This window comes from Cherax quadricarinatus, chromosome 2, assembly GCF_038502225.1.
Source record: "Cherax quadricarinatus isolate ZL_2023a chromosome 2, ASM3850222v1, whole genome shotgun sequence".
NCBI classification, from domain to species: Eukaryota; Metazoa; Arthropoda; class Malacostraca; order Decapoda; family Parastacidae; genus Cherax; species Cherax quadricarinatus.
This window is the reverse complement of record NC_091293.1, coordinates 38,837,205-38,854,760: the sequence shown is the minus strand read 5'-3', so window position 1 is coordinate 38,854,760 and position 17,556 is coordinate 38,837,205. Positions and strand designations below refer to the sequence as shown.

The following is a 17,556-nucleotide window of genomic DNA, read 5'->3' as shown; positions in this document are numbered from 1 at the left end:
CGAGCAGGAGGGTGTTAGCAGTCAGGCTGAGGTGTGGGTCAGCCGAGCAGGAGTGTGTTAACAGTCAGGCTGGGGTGTGGGTTAGCCGACCAGGAGGGTGTTAGCAGTCAGGCTGGGGTGTGGGTCAGCCAGGCAGGAGGTGTTAGCAGTCAGGCTGGGGTATGGGTCAGCCTAGCAGGAGGGTGTTAGCAGTCTGGCTGAGGTGTGGGTCAGCCGAGCAGGAGTGTGTTAACGGCAAGGCTGAGGTGTGGGTCAGCCTAGCAGGAGTGTTAGCAGTCAGGCTGAGGTGTGGGTCAGCCGAGCAGGAGGGTGTTAGCAGTCAGGCTGAGGTGTGGGTCAACCGAGTAGGAGGGTTTTAGCATTCAGGCTGGGGTGTGGATCAGCCGAGCAGAAGGTGTTAGCAGTCAGGCTGAGGTGTGGGTCAGCCGAGCAGGAGGGTGTTAGCAGGCAGGCTGGGATGTGGGTCAGCCGAGCAGGAGGTGTTAGCAGTCATGCTGGGGTATGGATCAGCCGAGCAGGAGTGTTAGCAGTCAGGCTGGGGTGTGGGTCAGCCGAGCAGCAGGTGTTAGCAGTCATGCTGGGGTATGGATCAGCCGAGCAGGAGTGTTAGCAGTCAGGCTGGGGTGTGGGTCAGCCGAGCAGGAGTGTGTTAGCAGTCATGCTGGGGTGTGGGTCAGCCGAGCAGAAGTGTGTTAGCAGTGAGGCTGGGGCGTGGGTCAGCCGAGCAGGAGGGTGTTAGCAGTGATGCTGGGGTGTGGGTCAGCCGAGCAGGAGTGTGTTAGCAACCAGGCTGGGGTGTGGTTTAGCCGAGCAGGAGAGTGTTAGCAGTCAGGCTGGGGTGTGGGGTCAGCCGAGCAGGAGGGTATTAGCAGCGAGGCTGGGGTGAGGTTCAGCCGAACAGGAGCGTGTTAGCAGTCAGGCTGGGGTGTGGGTCAGCCGAGCACTAGTGTGTTAGCAGTGAGGCTGGGGTGTGGGTCAGCCGAGCAGCAGCGTGTTAGCAGTCAGGCTGGGGTGTGTGTCAATCAAGCACTAGTGTGTTAATAGCCAGGCCGGGGTGTGGGTCAGCCGAGCAGGAGTGTGTTAACGGCAAGGCTGAGGTGTGGGTCAGCCTAGCAGGAGTGTTAGCAGTCAGGCTGAGGTGTGGGTCAGCCGAGCAGGAGGGTGTTAGCAGTCAGGCTGAGGTGTGGGTCAGCCGAGCAGGAGTGTGTTAACAGTCAGGCTGGGGTGTGGGTTAGCCGACCAGGAGGGTGTTAGCAGTCAGGCTGGGGTGTGGGTCAGCCAGGCAGGAGGTGTTAGCAGTCAGGCTGGGGTATGGGTCAGCCTAGCAGGAGGGTGTTAGCAGTCTGGCTGAGGTGTGGGTCAGCCGAGCAGGAGGGTGTTAGCAGACAGGCTGGGGTGGTGTTCAGCCGAACAGGAGGGTGTTAGCATTGAGGGTGGGGTGTGGGTCAGCCGAGCAGGAGCGTGTTAGCAGTCAGGCTGGGGTGTGGTTCAGCCGAGCAGGATTGTTAGCAGTCAGGCTGGGGTGTGGGTCAGCCGAGCAGATGTTAGCAGTCAGGCTGGGGTGTGGGTCAGCCGAGCAGGACGGTATTAGCAGTGAGGCTGGGGTTTGGTTCAGCCGAACAGGAGTGTGTTAGGCTGGGGTGTGGTTCAGCCGAACAGGAGTGTGTTAGCAGTCAGGCTGGGGTGTGGGTCAGCCGAGCAGTAGGTGTTAGCAGTCAGGCTGGGGTGTGGGTCAGCCGAGCAGTAGGTGTTAGCAGTCAGGCTGGGGTGTGGGTCATCTGGGCCAGGATAAGACACTGCCAGACATTGAAAAGCTTTTATTCTCATTTAGCAATGTATCTCGTGATGTACAGTGCCGGGGTGTGGTGATGGGTGGAGGTGTCTTGTGGTTTGATGGGTACCTTTGATATACCTTTGAAAAGGTTCGGAAGTTTCTCTACTCTCAGAGCCCGGCCGTGGGCCAGGCTCATCTGGTGCTCGACTGTTCAACCAGGCTGTTGCTGCTGGAAGCCCGGTGCCCCACATAGCCATCACAGCCTGGTTGATCTGGCTCCTGGTGAAGAATATGTCCAGTTTCTTCTTGAACGCTTCTACACTTGTTCCAGCACTGTTTCTGATATCTTCTGGTAAGATGTTGAATAGTCTGGGACCCCGGATGTTGATATAGTGTTCCCTTATTGTCCCCACCGCACCCCTGCTCCTCACTGTGTTTATTTTACACTTCCTCCCATATCTCTCACTCCAGTATGTTGTTATGGCAGTGTGCAGATTTGGGTGCAAGAACAAGTGGTACAAGAACATGAAGTGTAAGAACATGAAGTGTTCCGGAGTGAACAGGAGTGTGTTAGTCAGGCTGGGGTGTGGGTCAGCCGAGCAGGAGTGTGTTAGCAGTCAGGCTGGAGTGTGGGTCAGTCGGGCAGGAGGGTGTTAGTAGTCAGGCTGGGGTGTGGGTCAGCCGAGCAGGAGGGTGTTCGTAGTCAGAGTGGAGAGTGGGTCAGTCGGGCAGGAGAGTCTTAGCAGTCAGGCTGGGGTGTGGGTCAGCCGGGCAGGAGGGTGTTAGCAGTCAGGCTGGGGTGTGGGTCAGCCGGGCAGGAGGGTGTTAGCAGTCAGGCTGGAGTGTGGGTCAGTCGGGCAGGAGGGTGTTAGCAGTCAGGCTGGGGTGTGGGTCAGCCGAGCAGGAGTGTGTTAGCAGTCAGGCTGGAGTGTGGGTCAGTCGGGCAGGAGGGTGTTAGTAGTCAGGCTGGGGTGTGGGTCAGCCGAGCAGGAGGGTGTTCGTAGTCAGAGTGGAGAGTGGGTCAGTCGGGCAGGAGAGTCTTAGCAGTCAGGCTGGGGTGTGGGTCAGCCGGGCAGGAGGGTGTTAGCAGTCAGGCTGGGGTGTGGGTCAGCCGGGCAGGAGGGTGTTAGCAGTCAGGCTGGAGTGTGGGTCAGTCGGGCAGGAGAGTCTTAGCAGTCTGGCTGGGGTGTGGGTCAGCCGAGCAGGAGTGTGTTAGCAGTGAGGATGGGGTGTGGGTCAGCCGAGCAGGAGTGTGTTAGCAGTCTGGCTGGGGTGTGGGTCAGCCGAGCAGGAGTGTGTTAAGTCCATCAGCCTACCTTTCCCGTAATGCCGCATGGGTTTGGAGCAGGTCGCTCCTGCCTCTCTCAGCTACTGGACCACTGTGTTATAGTCTTGGATGCATTGGAGGACACAGTGGGCACAGACACAGTCATAAACATGGCACTGTATCATTATTTGTAGATCGCACTAGAATTTGCATGAGTGTCATCCACTGAAGATACAGTCATCGCAAAGGGGATATAAATGGTCTTCCAGTGCGCCGCTGAAAACAATATTATGTTGAGTGAGGACAAGTTTGAGGACGTAAAAGCTAGAACGGAGTGTAAAATGCATTTTAATTACACAATTTGAGCGAAAAAGTAATGTGAAGGACTTTCTCATATTCAAGGATGAAAGTTGCGAAGAAAATGATAGGGTGGATAGAGGAGAACGTTCAAAACAAGTAATGCCAAGTCTTTAAGTCATTTGTTCTCTCTAGGCTGGAATACTGCACTACACTAACACCCTCATTTGAAGCAGGCGAAATTGCAGATCTAAAGAATGTACAGAGAACTGTCTGCGAAAGAGTGATGGGACGCCTAATTAACAAAAAAAAAAAAGACAGACTACAAATTACCAAGAATAAAATGGTGAGAGTGATCCTGGACCTGGTCCAAGAGAACATGTAGGCCAATATGAATTACAACAACTGGAAATGCTAAATACTGCAGACAAGGCAAGGCAGCTGAAGTAACTGATATAAAATTGCTCACAATCAGTGTCCAAAATATCTTGCTGCGAATTTTGTTAAGGCAGATTATAAAGCAAAACCAATGTTGCAGTAGGAGTTTGTAGTACTTACAGCTATACGTGAGTTGAACGGGTTGCTTGAATACGACAAGGCAAATCTCAGCATAAACCAACTTAAGAAGAAAACTAAAGAGTACTTAATGAATGAAGTCATAGACAGGGAGGAAAATGATTTCTTGCATAGTTACTTTCGTGTAAATGTTATACTCAGCTGATTCTCTCTCTACTCTTCGTGTAATTTACTCCTTTGATTTTATTTCTATGGTATTTTTTGTTATTTAAACGTTTTCATGAGTCTGATTTACTCATTATTTTTATTGTAATCTTGACAGAATTTTATTGCATATAATAATAATTAATTTGGCTACTCGTAATCATGTATTACAAGGATCACTTTGACTATTTTGGATTATCGTAAGTAATTTACACATATGTTACTATGTAAGACAAACGTAGTTACCCAAAAGTTGTGTAAATTTGACCTAAACCAACTTAATAAACTTCCCTCTCCCACTCCGTGTAGGAGAGGTCACCATGGCTGCCTCGCGGGACGACTTCTCTAAGAGTGAGGATGATGCTGAGGCTAGCATGGACGAGGAGAAGCAGAGTCCCCGTGAGGACACTCCTCCAGCCCCCTGCGCCGTCTTCTGTGGTCCCAGGTCCTGCTCCACCCTGCCACCAACACTACCCTTACAACAACAACAACAACAACAACAACAACAGCAGCAGCAGCAGCAGCAGCAGCAGCAACAACAACTGCAAGCACATGGTCAGTCTACTTGAGTTACCTCAGTACAGGTGACCGTTTTCTATTGTTGTGAAAGAAAATGTACGAGGTATATTTTCTTAAGGGATACTTTAAATAAGTTTATTTAGTTGCATTTATTTACCTTGTAGATAATCACAATTTTCTTTAATAATAACACATACGTAAATTACATATAATAACCCCTAAAAGTAAAAGAAAGTGAGTTATTTGCACTGGGGTTCTTGTAATTCTTTTCTAGAAAATAAAATAAAATAGCAGTGTTGTATTTCTTAGCATACAGTTCATGTTTAGTAGTTGCTAATTAAAGAGCCCCTTTGGGGCGGGGCAGATGGCAGACCAGAGGCCTAGCTTCTTCCTACGAGCCCCGTGAGGGCGGGGAATGTGGCTAGGCCTGGGGACACTTGGTCCCAAAGATGATGGGGTACTTGTACCTCCTCCCATGGGAGACTTAGGTTTCGAAATACTCCCCAGATAGGGAGCCAAGGCCGGGTCTCCACTACTTGGAAAAGACCCGGGCCGGGAGAGTACCGGCGAATAAGAAAAAAAACTCACATAATACAAGATTTGGTAAGTAAAGTTAATATTAAAAATATGTTCTTATATAGGACAGTCAACAAGTGGTTACAAAAGTATAAAATTTTAAAATGGTTATGAGAGCTCATTGATGTTGAGAGCATGTACTCACCTAATTGTGATTGCAGGGGTCGATTTATAGCTCCTGGCCCCGCGTCTTCACCGGTGTAGATAGGGGAATATCTTACAAGCGACTGGCACTAGCGAACTATTGCCAGAGGTCCAGTGAAGTGTTAATAACGGATAAGTAACTACTACAGTCATAAGATATGAAACGAGTGATGGTAGCATTGAGGTGCAGGGAATCACAGCATACATAAATTGAGCATACAACCGTTACCTCTACTAAACAGGAAATAATCTTTTCCTTAGAAGTGTAGGGGGAAGTTAGCGTAGGCCTCTGTAAACAATAAAACAATGATCCCAGTATAACGCAGTGAAAAGTGTAATTTGAAAGAATACAGTGTACATCCTTGAGATAAACAGTGTACAGCACTACATAAAAGGAATTTAAATAGTAATAATAATAATAATAGTAATAAAAAAAAATAATAGTGAAGTGTGGCAGTGTGGGCAAGTCTGCCAGCTCACACCCACCCTGCACCCACCACCCACCCTGCACCACCACCCACCCTGCACCACCACCCACCCTACACCCACCACCCACCCTGCACCACCACCCACCACCCACCCTACACCACCACCCACATACTGCAAACTTGGTTTGTATAAATACATCTTGCATATTACTGGCACCAGCAAGAGAAAGGTAAAGTGGAAATCAGTTTTCTTCAGTGGCATACAGTGTAGTAGGATACAGACAGGATGTCAGCACAGCATATCTGTGGGACATGTAAAAAAATCCTTGGAAGGAAATCCAGAATCACATGCAACCTATGCTCTTCCAAACACCATATCTCTTGTACTAGACTAAATACAGCCTCAAAAAATGACCTCGAACTAGCAAGGTGCTTCTGGTTGTGCAATAAAGATGTAGAACTTTGGGCAGGTATCAGAAAGGTACTAAGGAGAGTAATAAATGATAAAAATAATCAAGAAAACAAAGATGACCTCTTGGATAGTCTACCAAAAATATATAAAACATGGGAGAAAGAGATAGTGTATCAAAAAATGCAGAATGTCCATACCACAACAGATGACTCGAAACTGTCTAGTCACCCACGTAGTGCTAAACCAGACCCATCCCCCAGTCATAGCACTAATACCCACAGTGCTGGTGCTGGCCCAGGCTCCCCCAGGCATAGCACCAATACCCACAGTGCTGGTGCTGGCCCAGGCCCAGCTGCTGACCCAGACCCAGCCCCACCCCCCAGCCCCAGTGCTGACCCAGACCCAGCCCCCAGCCTTACTGCCAGCCCAGACTCTCCTAGGGACACTACCCAAACCACCACAAAAACAGTAAATATACAACCATCATTGCACAAGACCGTGGCCCACAGTACAGATGTTGGAGAGGAGTCTCCTCCTTCTTCCTCTACTGGGGAAAGTAGATGGATCCAGGATGGGGTGGCCTTGGCTTGGATACTGAGGATTATAGTGCAGTCCCAGAACCTGCAGAAATTGATAACACACCTCCCAACAATTCTCAACCAAAGGTGAATTTGTGCAAATATTATGCTTGGGGCATCTGTAAGCATGGAATAACAGGGGAAAAAAATGGGACATGCAACTTTGACCATCCCAAAAAATGTAGCGACCTCCTGTCTAAAGGAGTGTGTCGTTCTTCTTCCTGTACTTTCTTTCACCCAAAAATGTGCCACTCCTCGGTCCTCCAGAAGCAGTGTTACAACATCGAGTGCCCTGCATACCATCTAAAAGGGACCAGGAGGCACAGACCCCACAAGACAAACAATAGTAGCTACGACAACCCAACTCCAGGTGATTTTTTAGTGGCAGGAAACGAAAAAAGAAAATGGAAGGAAATAAAAATAGTCCACCACCTTGGAGCCTTGTTGGACTGGAGGCGCAGCCAGTGGCCACCCATGGCCCTCCAGAATTACAACTACTGATGCCAATAACAAAATCCCCCCAACAAACACAGAATACAACCTCGTTCATATTTGCTAATATACAGGGCCTTAAGCCATCCACCAACAACAAAATACCTTTTATCAGTGGACTTCTAGTGGAGTCTAATGCAATGTTTGCAGCCTTCACAGAGACTCACACAAAAGATCACTTTGACAGTGAAATATGGATAAGTGGTTACAAACTTTTTAGATGCGACAGAAAAAACAGGCAACAAGGGGGGGTTGGCCTGTATGTCAAAGAGTCCCTTATCTGCACGGAGTTGCTGAACACCACAAATGAGGTAGTTGAAGTTCTATCAATAAAGATCGAGAACCAAAACCTAGTCATTGTGGTTGTATACAAGCCACCAGATGCAACCTCACAACAGTTCAAGGAACAGCTACTGAAAATCGATTACTGTTTGGAAAACCTTCCAGCTCCATCCCCAAACATCTTACTGCTTGGTGATTTCAACCTAAGGCATACAAAATGGAAGAATGTAGCAAATAATGTTATAGCTGAAACAATCCCCGGAGGTAGCACAGATGAAAGGTCACACACACATGAGCTACTAAGTCTCTGCGAAAAACACACCTTAAGCCAGCAGATAGTGGAGCCAACAAGACTAGAAAACACACTTGACCTTATCTTCACAAATAATGAGGACCTGATAAGAGACATAAGAATATCAAAAACAACTAATTCCGATCACAATCTAATCGAAGTCCAGACGTACATGCATAGGGGTCCTGAACAGCAGAATGCATGTACCTGTGAAGGTGTCTTCACAAAATACAATTTCAACAACAAGAACATCAACTGGGACCAGGTAAACCATGTCCTAAACGAAACATGTTGGGAAGATGTCTTAAATGACATGGATCCAAACCAGTGCCTTGAAAGGATCAACTTCCTGGTAGCCGAAGCATGTTCTAGGCATATTCCCCTAAGAAAGAAGAAGAGCAGGAGTAAACTGGAGAGAAAAAGACGCTCCCTCTACAGAAGACGACGAAGAGTCACTGAGCTCCTCAGGAGTGCTAGAATATCTGATACACGAAAGGAGGCGCTGACCAGGGAAGTGGAAACTATCGAACTTAAGCTAAATGACTCTTACAGGAACCAGGAGAGGCAGGAGGAGCTTAAAGCTATAAGTGAAATTGAAAGAAATTCAAAATATTTCTTTTCATATGCCAAAAACAAGACAAATACCACATCTAGTATCGGGCCCTTACTCAGACAGGATGGGACTTACACAGATGACAACAAGGAAATGAGTGAAATATTGAAATCCCAGTACGACTGTGTGTTTAGTGAACCACTAATCGGTCTGAGGATCGACGACCCAAATGATTTCTTCATGAATGAGCCTCAAAACTCCATAAATGTATGCCAGATTTCCGACATTACCCTAACTCCGATAGATTTCGAAAAAGTCATTGACAACATGCCTATGCACTCAGCCCCGGGCCCAGACTCGTGGAACTCTGTTTTCATTAAGAACTGCAAGAAACCCCTCTCGCGTGCCCTAAGTACACTATGGAGGAGGAGCTTGGACATGGGTGAAATTCCACAGTCACTTAAAACAAAGGATATAGCCCCACTCCATAAAGGTGGCAGCAAAGCATTAGCTAAGAACTATAGACCAATAGCTCTGACGTCCCACATCATAAAAATCTTTCAAAGAGTGCTAAGAAGCAGGATTCCCAAAATCTGCACAATCCAGGGCAACATGGGTTCAGGGCAGGTCGCTCCTGCCTCTCACAACTACTGGATCACTATGACATGGCCTTGGATGCACTGGAAGAAAATCAGAATGCAGATGTAATATACACAGACTTTGCAAAAGCATTTGACAAATGTGATCATGGCGTAATAGCCCATAAAATACGTGCTAAAGGAATAACTGGGAAAGTGGGGAGATGGATCTCCAACTTCCTGACAAATCGAACACAAAGAGTAGTGGTCAACAGAGTTAAATCGGAGGCTGCCATAGTGAAGAGCTCTGTTCCACAAGGCACAGTACTCGCCCCCATCTTATTCCTTATCCTCATATCAGACATAAACAGAGATATACACCACAGCACCGTATCATCCTTTGCGGATGATACTAGGATCTGCATGAGGCTGTCATCTGCTGAGGACGCGGTTAACCTCCAAGAAGATATAAACAAAGTTTTCCAGTGGGCAACGGTAAACAATATGATGTTCAATGAGGACAAATTCCAACTACTCCGTTATGGAAAACTGGAGGAGATAATAACTAGAACAGAGTATACTACTGACTCCGGCCATACAATAGAGCGGAAAAATAATGTAAGGGACCTGGGAGTAGTAATGTCTGAGGATCTCACTTTCAAGGATCACAACAGTGCCACGATCGCACGTGCAAAGAAAATGATAGGATGGATAATGAGAACTTTCAAAACGAGAGATGCCAAGCCCATGATGATCCTTTTCAAATCACTTGTTCTCTCTAGGCTGGAATACTGCTGTACATTAACATCTCCATTCAAAGCAGGTGAAATCGCAGATCTAGAGAGTGTACAGAGATCCTTTACTGCACGTATAAGTTCTGTCAAGCACCTTAACGACTGGGAACGCTTGGAAGCACTTGACTTGTACTCGTTGGAACGCAGGAGGGAGAGATATATCATAATCTACACTTGGAAAATCTTGGAAGGAATGGTCCCAAATCTGCACACAGAAATCACTCCCTACGAAAGTAAAAGACTGGGCAGGCGATGCAAAATGCCCCCAATAAAAAGTAGGGGCGCCATTGGTACACTAAGAGAAAACACCATAAGTGTCCGGGGCCCAAAACTGTTCAACAGCCTCCCATCAAGCATTAGGGGAATTGCCAATAAACCCCTGGTTGCCTTCAAGAGAGAGCTGGACAGATACCTAAAGTCAGTGCCGGATCAGCCGGGCTGTGGCTCGTACGTTGGACTGCGTGCGGCCAGCAGTAACAGCCTAGTTGATCAGTCCCTGATCCATCGGGAGGCCTGGTCATGGACCGGGCCGCGGGGGCGTTGATCCCCAGAATAACCTCCAGGTAACCTCCAGGTCCTCTCTCTCCCTGCTCCATGAGCTTCATCATTCCTTTTCTTAAAGCAACGTATGGATCCTGCCTCCACTACATCACTATCCAGACTTCCACTTCCTGGAAGTTGAAGACTCATTCATCGGAGTCTTTAACTTTCAGTTGTGACCCCTTGTTGCTGTGTCCTATCTCTGGAACATGCTGGCTCTGTCCACCTCTCAGTATTTTATATGTCGTTATCATGTCCCCCAACCCCTTCTCTCTCCTGTCCTCCAGTGACGTCAGGTCGATTTCCCTTAACCTCTCCTCGTAGGACAATCCCCTTAGCTCTGGGACTAGTCTTGTTGCAAACCTTTGCACTTTATCTAATTTCATGACGTGCTTGACCAGGTGTGGGGTTCCAAACTTCTGCTGTGTGTATGTGTGTACTCACGTAATTGCGGTTGCAGGGATCGATTCATAGCTCCTGGCTCCAGTGTGTGTGTGTGTGTGTGTGTATACTCACCTGTTTGTAGTTGCAGGGGTCGATTCATAGTTCCTGGCCCCGCCTCTTCGCTGGTTGCTACTGGGTCCACACACTCCCTGCTCCATGAGCCTTATCGTACCTCGTCTTAAAGCTGTGTATGGATCTACAGCCTTAGCCCCTATTGCAGATATAGTAGAGGAGTAGTCTTCTTCCTTGGGAAAGTGTTGGCTTTCTGAAAACAGATGGCGATGTTTCTGGCTTGGCTATTGAAGACTGTAGTGCAGTTGTAGGATCTGCACAAATTGGGAGTACATCCACCATGAATTTTATCCAACCAAAAGCAAAATGGTGCAAATTCTATGCTTGGGGCATCTGTAAGCATGGAATATCGGTAAAAACAAATGGGACATGCAACTTTGAGCATCCCAAAAAAATGCAGCGACCTCCTGTATAAAGGTGTGCATCGTTCTTCCTTTTGTAAATTCTTCCACCCTGAGATTTGCCACTCTTCAGTCCTCAAAAAACAATGTTACATCACCAACTGCCCCACATACCACTTAAAAGGGGACAGGTGGTACAGGCCCCTTAAAACAAACCATAGTTACGACAACTCCACTAAAGTGATTTTTTTAGTGGTAGGAAACGAAGAAAGAAAATGGAAAGAAATAACCAAAATAGTCACCCACTTTGGAGCCTTGTTGGACTGGAGGCGCAGCCAGTGGCCCCTCATGGCCCTCCAGAACAACGACTACTAATTCTAACAAAATCCCTCCAACAAACACCCAACACTTCATTTATATTTGCTAATATACAGGGCCTTTAACCATCCACCAACAACAATACCTTTCATCAGTGGACTTCTAGAGGAGTCTAATGCAATGTTTGCAGCCTTCACAGAGACTCACACAAAAGATCACTTTGACAATGAAATATGGATAACTGGATACAACTTTTTTAGATGCGATAGAAAGAAGAGGGGGGATGGTTAATCTGTATGTCAGAGTCGCTCATTTGCACTGAGATGCTGAACACCACAAATTATGTAGTTGAAGTTCTAACAATATAAATCGAAAACCAAAACTTAGTCATTGTTCTATATAAGCCATCAGATGCAACTTTCCCAACAGTTCAAGGAACAGTTATTGAAAATTGACTACCGTCTGGAAAACTTAACAGCCTCAGCACCAAACATCTTGCTGCTGGTGATTTAAATCTAAGACATACAAAATGTATGAATGTAGCAAATAACGTAGAAATAATCCCTGGAGGCAGCTCAGGTGAAAAATCACACACACATGAACTGCTGAATTTCTGCAACAAACACTAAGTCAGCAGATAGTGGAGCCAACAAGACTGGACCTTATTTTCACAAATAATGAGGACCTGGTAAGAAACATAATATAAAAAACAACTAATTCAGATCACAAGTCCAGACTTACATGCACAGGGATCTTGATCAGCAAAATGCATACAGCAACGACGGTGTCTTCACCAAATTCAACTTCAACAACAAGAACATCAACTGGGACCAGGTAAACCATGTCCTAAATGAAACATGTTGGGAAGATATCTTAAATTACATGGATCCTAACCAGTGCCTTGAAAAGATCAACTTCCTGGCAGCTGAAGTATGTTCAAGGTATATTCCCCTAAGAAAAAAGAAGAGAAGTAGTAAACTGGAGAGAGAGAGAGAGAGAGACCCTGTACAGGAGAAGGCGAAGAATCACCGATCCCCCTCAAGAAGGTTAGATTATCTGAAACACGGAAGGAAGCGCTAACCAGGGAAGTGGAAAATACTGAGCTTAAGTTAAAGGACTCATACAGGATCCAGGAGAGACAAGAGGAGCTTAAAACGATCAGTGAAATTGAAAGAAATTCAAAATACTTCTTTTCATATGCCAAAAACAAGACAAATACCACATCTAGTATCAGTCCCTCGCTCAGGCAAGATGGGACTTACACAGATGACAACAAAAAAAATGAGTGAGAAACTGAAATCTCAATATGACTGTGTTCAGCGAGCCACTAACCAGTCTGAAGATCAACAATCCAAATAATTTTTTCATGAATGAGCCTCGAAACCCTGTGAATGTATGCCAAATTTCTGATGTAACCCTAACTCCACTAGACTTTGAGGAAGCCATTGACAACATACCCATGCACTCAGCCCCAGGCCCAGACTCGTGGAACTCTGTGTTCAATAAGAACTGCACGAAACCCCTTTTGCGGGCTCTAGGTATGCTATGGAGAAGGAGCATAGACACAGGTGAGATTCCACTGTCACTAAAAGCAACGGATATAGCCCCACTCCATAGAAGTGACAACAAAGCAATAGCCAAGAACTATAGACCAATAGCTCTAATATCCCACATAAAAATCTTTGAAAGAGTTCTAAGAAGCAGGATTTCAAACCACTTGAATTCCCAACAGTTGCACAATCCAGTCGCTCCTGCCTCTCGCAACTACTGGACCACTATAATATGGTCTTGGATGCACTGGAAAACAAACAGAATGCAGATTTAGTATACACAGATTTTGCAAAAGCCTTTGACAAGTGCGATTATGGTGTAATAGTATACAAAATGCGTGCTAAAGGGATAACTGTCACTTTAAAGTGGGCAGATGGATCTTCAACTTTCTAACCAATTGAACACAAAGTTAAATCGGAAGCTGTCATAAAGCACAGTACTCATACCTATCCTGTTCCTCATTCTCATATCAGACATAGACAGAGATGTAAACCACAGCACTGTATCATCCTTTGCAGACGATACTAGGATCTGCATGAGAGTGTCATCCATTGAGGACACGGTAAATCTCCAAGAAGATGTAAATCAAGTTTTCCAATGGGCAACAGAGAACAATATGATGTTCAATGAAGACAAATTCCAACTACTCCGTTATGGAAAACCGGAGAAAATAATAGCTAGAACTGAGCATACTACAAACTCTAATCACACAAACAGGAAAAGTAATGTGAAGGACTTGGGAGTGGTAATGTCTGAGGATCTCACCTTCAAGGATCACAACAATGCCACTACCACATCTGCGAGGAAAATGATAGGATGGATAATGAGAACATTCAAAACAGGTGATGCCAAGCCAGTGATGATCCTTTTCATTTCACTTGTACTCTCTAGGCTGGAATACTGCTGTACATTAACATCTCCATTCAATGCAGGTGAAATCGCAGACGAAGAGAATGTACAGAGAACCGTTACTGCACGTACAAGTTCAATCAAACATCTTAACTACTGGGAATGCTTGGAAGCACTTGACTTGTACTCACGAGAGCGCAGGCGAGAGAGATGTGTCATAATCTACACCTGGAAAATCCTAGAGGGACTGGTTCCTAATCTGCACACTGAAATTACTCCCTACGAAAGCAAAATACTTGCCAGGCGATGCAATATACCCCCAATGAAAAGTTGGGGTGCCATTAGAACACTAAGAGAAAGCACAGAAAGTGTCCGGGGCCCAAGACTGTTCAACAGCATCCCACCAGCCATAAGGGGAATTACTAATAGACCCCTGGTTGTCTTCAAGAGGGAGCCGGACAGATACCTAAATTGTGTGCCGGATCAGCCGGGCTATGGTCCGTACGTTGGACTGCGTGCGGCCAGCAGTAACAGCCTAGTTAATCAGGCCCTGATCCACCGGGAGGCCTGGTCATGAATCGGGCCGCGGGGGCATTGATCCCCGGAATAACCTCCAGGTAGACTACACCACTCTCCAGACTTCCACTTTCTGACAACTCTGTGATTGAAGAAGTACGTACTTCCTAACATCCCTGTGACTCATCTGAGTTTTCAACTTCCAGTTGTGACCGCTTGTTGCTGTGTCACATCTCAGAAACATTCTAGCCCTATCCACCTTGTCACTTTCCCTCAGTATTTTATCTGTGGTTATTATATCCCCTCTGTCTCTCCTTCTTCCAATGTTGTCAGGTTGAGTTTCCCTAACTTTAGCTTTGGGACTAGTTTGTTGCAGACTTTTGCACTTTTTCTAATTTCTTGAATTGCTTGACCAGGTGTGGAATCCATACAGTTGCTGCATACTCCAATATGGGCCTGACGTACACGATGTACAGTGTCTTGAATGGCTTCTTACTCAAGTGTCGAGACGCTATTCTTATGTTGCCAGGGACCCATGTGCTGCAGCAGTTATTTAGTTGATGTGAGCCTCAGGGGATGTTCTCCGTACGATGTGTGTGTGTGTACTCACCTAATTGTACTCACCTAATTGTGGTTGCAGGGGTCGATACTCAGCTCCTGGCCCCGCCTCTTCACTGATCGCTACTAGGTCCTCTCTCTGCTTCCTGAGCTGTATCATACCTCTTCTTAAAACTATGTATGGTTCCTGCCTCCACTACTTCACTTGCTAGGCTATTCCACTTCCTGACAACTCTATGACTGAAGAAATACTTCCTAACGTCCCTGTGACTCGTCTGAGTCTTCAGCTTCCAGTTGTGACCCCCTTGTCCCTGTGTCCCCTCTCTGGAACATCCTATCTCTGTCCATCTTGTCCATTCCCCGCAGTATCTTGTATGTCGTTATCATGTCTCCCCTGACCCTTCTGTCCTCCATTGTAGTCAGTCCGATTTCCCTCAACCTTTCCTCGTACGACATTCCCCTGAGGTCTGGGACTAGCCTTGTTGCAAACCTTTGTACTTTCTCTAACTTCTTGACGTGCTTGACCAGGTGTGGGTTCCAGACTGGTGCTGCATACTCCAGTATGGGCCTAACATACACAGTGTACAGTGTCTTGAACGATTCCTTATTAAGGTATCGGAACGCTATTCTCAGGTTTGCCAGGCGCCCGTATGCTGCAGCAGTTATTTGGTTGATGTGTGCTTCCGGTGATGTGCTCGGTGTTATGGTCACCCCAAGGTCTTTCTCCCTGAGTGAGGTCTGTAGTCTTTGTCCACCTAGCCTATACTCTGTCTGCGGTCTTCTTTGCCCCTCCCCAATCTTCATGACTTTGCATTTGGCTGGATTGAATTCGAGAAGCCAGTTACTGGACCACATGTCCAGCCTGTCCAGGTCTCTCTGCAGTCCTGCCTCATCCTCATCCGATTTAATTCTTCTCATTAACTTCACATCATCTGCAAACAGGGACACTTCAGAGTCTATTCCTTCCATCATGTCGTTCACATATATCAAAAATAGCACTGGTCCTAGAACTGACCCCTGTGGGACCCCGCTCGTCACAGGCGCCCACTGTGATACCTCTTCACGTACCATGACTCGTTGCTGCCTCCCTGTCAGGTATTCCCTGATCCATTGCAGTGCCCTCCCTTTTACATGCGCCTGATCCTCCAGCTTCTGCACTAATCGCTTGTGGGGAACTGTGTCAAAGGCCTTCCTGCAGTCTAGGAAAACGCAATCTACCCACCCCTCTCTCTCGTGTCTTACTTCTGTTACCTTGTCATAAAACTCCAGGAGGTTTGTGATACACTATTTGCCTTCCATGAACCTATGCTGGTTTTCATTTATAATCTTGTTCCTTTCCAGGTGTTCGACCACTCTCCTCCTGATAATCTTCTCCATGACTTTGCACACAATACATGTCAGAGACACAGGTTTAGCGCCTCGTTTCTGTTTCCTTTCTTAAATATGGGGACTACATTAGCTGTCTTCCATTTCTCAGGTAGTTGCCCAGTTTCAAGGGATGTGTTGAAGATTGTGGTTAGAGGCACGCACAGCATCTCTGCTCCTTCTCTAAGGACCCATGGGGAGATGTCCTGTCCCATCGCCTTTGAGGTGTCAAGGTCACTTAGGAGCTTCTTCACCTCCTCCTTGGTTGTTCGTATGTATTCCAACACTTGTTGGTATATTCCCTCTTGATGTTCCTTTCTGTGCTGTCTTCCCACAGCCCTTCCTGTCTCTACTGTAAAAACTTCCTTAAATCTCCTGTTCAGCTCCTCACATACCTCCTGATCATTTCTTGTGAGTTCTCCACCTTCTGTCCTTAATCTGATCACCTGGCCTTTGACTGTTGTCTTTCTCCTGATGTGGCTATACAACAGTTTCGGGTCAGTCTTGATTCTCGATGCTATGTCATTTTCATACTGTCGCTGGGCCTCCCTCCTTACCTGTGCATACTCATTCCTGGCTCTGCGACTGATCTCCCTATTTTCGTGTGTTCTCTGCCTTCTGTACTTTTTCCATTCTCTATTGCACTTTGTTTTTGCCTCCTTACACCGTCGGGTAAACCAGGGGCTCGTTCTGGTCTTCCCGTTGTTACTGTTGCCCTTGGGAATAAACCTTTCCACTGCCTCCTTGCATTTTGTTGTTACATATTCCATCATTTCATATACTGGCTTTCCTGCCAGTTCTCTGTCCCACTGGACCTCCCGCAGGAAGTTCTTCAACCCTATGTAGTCTCCTCTTTTATAGTCAGGCTTTTCCCATTCAACTCCTGTTATTCTCTCCACTTGCAGCTCTACTATGTATTCAAAGCACAGAACCACGTGGTCGCTAGCTCCTAGGGGACTCTCATACTTGATGTCCTCAATGTCTGAGCTGCCCAGGGTGAACACAAGGTCCAATCTTGCTGGTTCATCCTCCCCTCTCACTCTGGTAGTGTCCTTAACATGTTGGTGCATGAGGTTTTCCAGCACCACGTCCAACATCCTGGCTCTCCATGTTTCGGGACCCCCATGTGGCTCCAGGTTTTCCCAGTCAATCTCCCTGTGGTTGAAATCCCCCATAACTAGCAACTTTGCTCTGCTGGAGTGAGCTCTTCTTGCCACCTCAGCAAGTGTGTCCACCATTGCTCTGTTGCTCTCTTCATATTCCCCTCTTGGCCTCCTGCAGTTCTGTGGTGGATTA

The 17,556-nt window shown here is 46.8% G+C and overlaps 1 protein-coding gene across 1 annotated transcript in view; it reads left to right on the top strand.

Annotated features, from left to right (window-relative positions):
* Positions 1-17,556, top strand: part of LOC128706569 (uncharacterized) — a 516,652-nt gene that overhangs the window by 53,383 nt on the left and 445,713 nt on the right. Inside the window, exon 2 of the mRNA XM_070087824.1 lies at positions 4,368-4,613. Within this exon, the coding sequence (XP_069943925.1) occupies positions 4,379-4,613 (235 nt within the window). The 5' untranslated portion in view covers positions 4,368-4,378. The remainder of the gene's footprint in view (positions 1-4,367; positions 4,614-17,556) is intronic.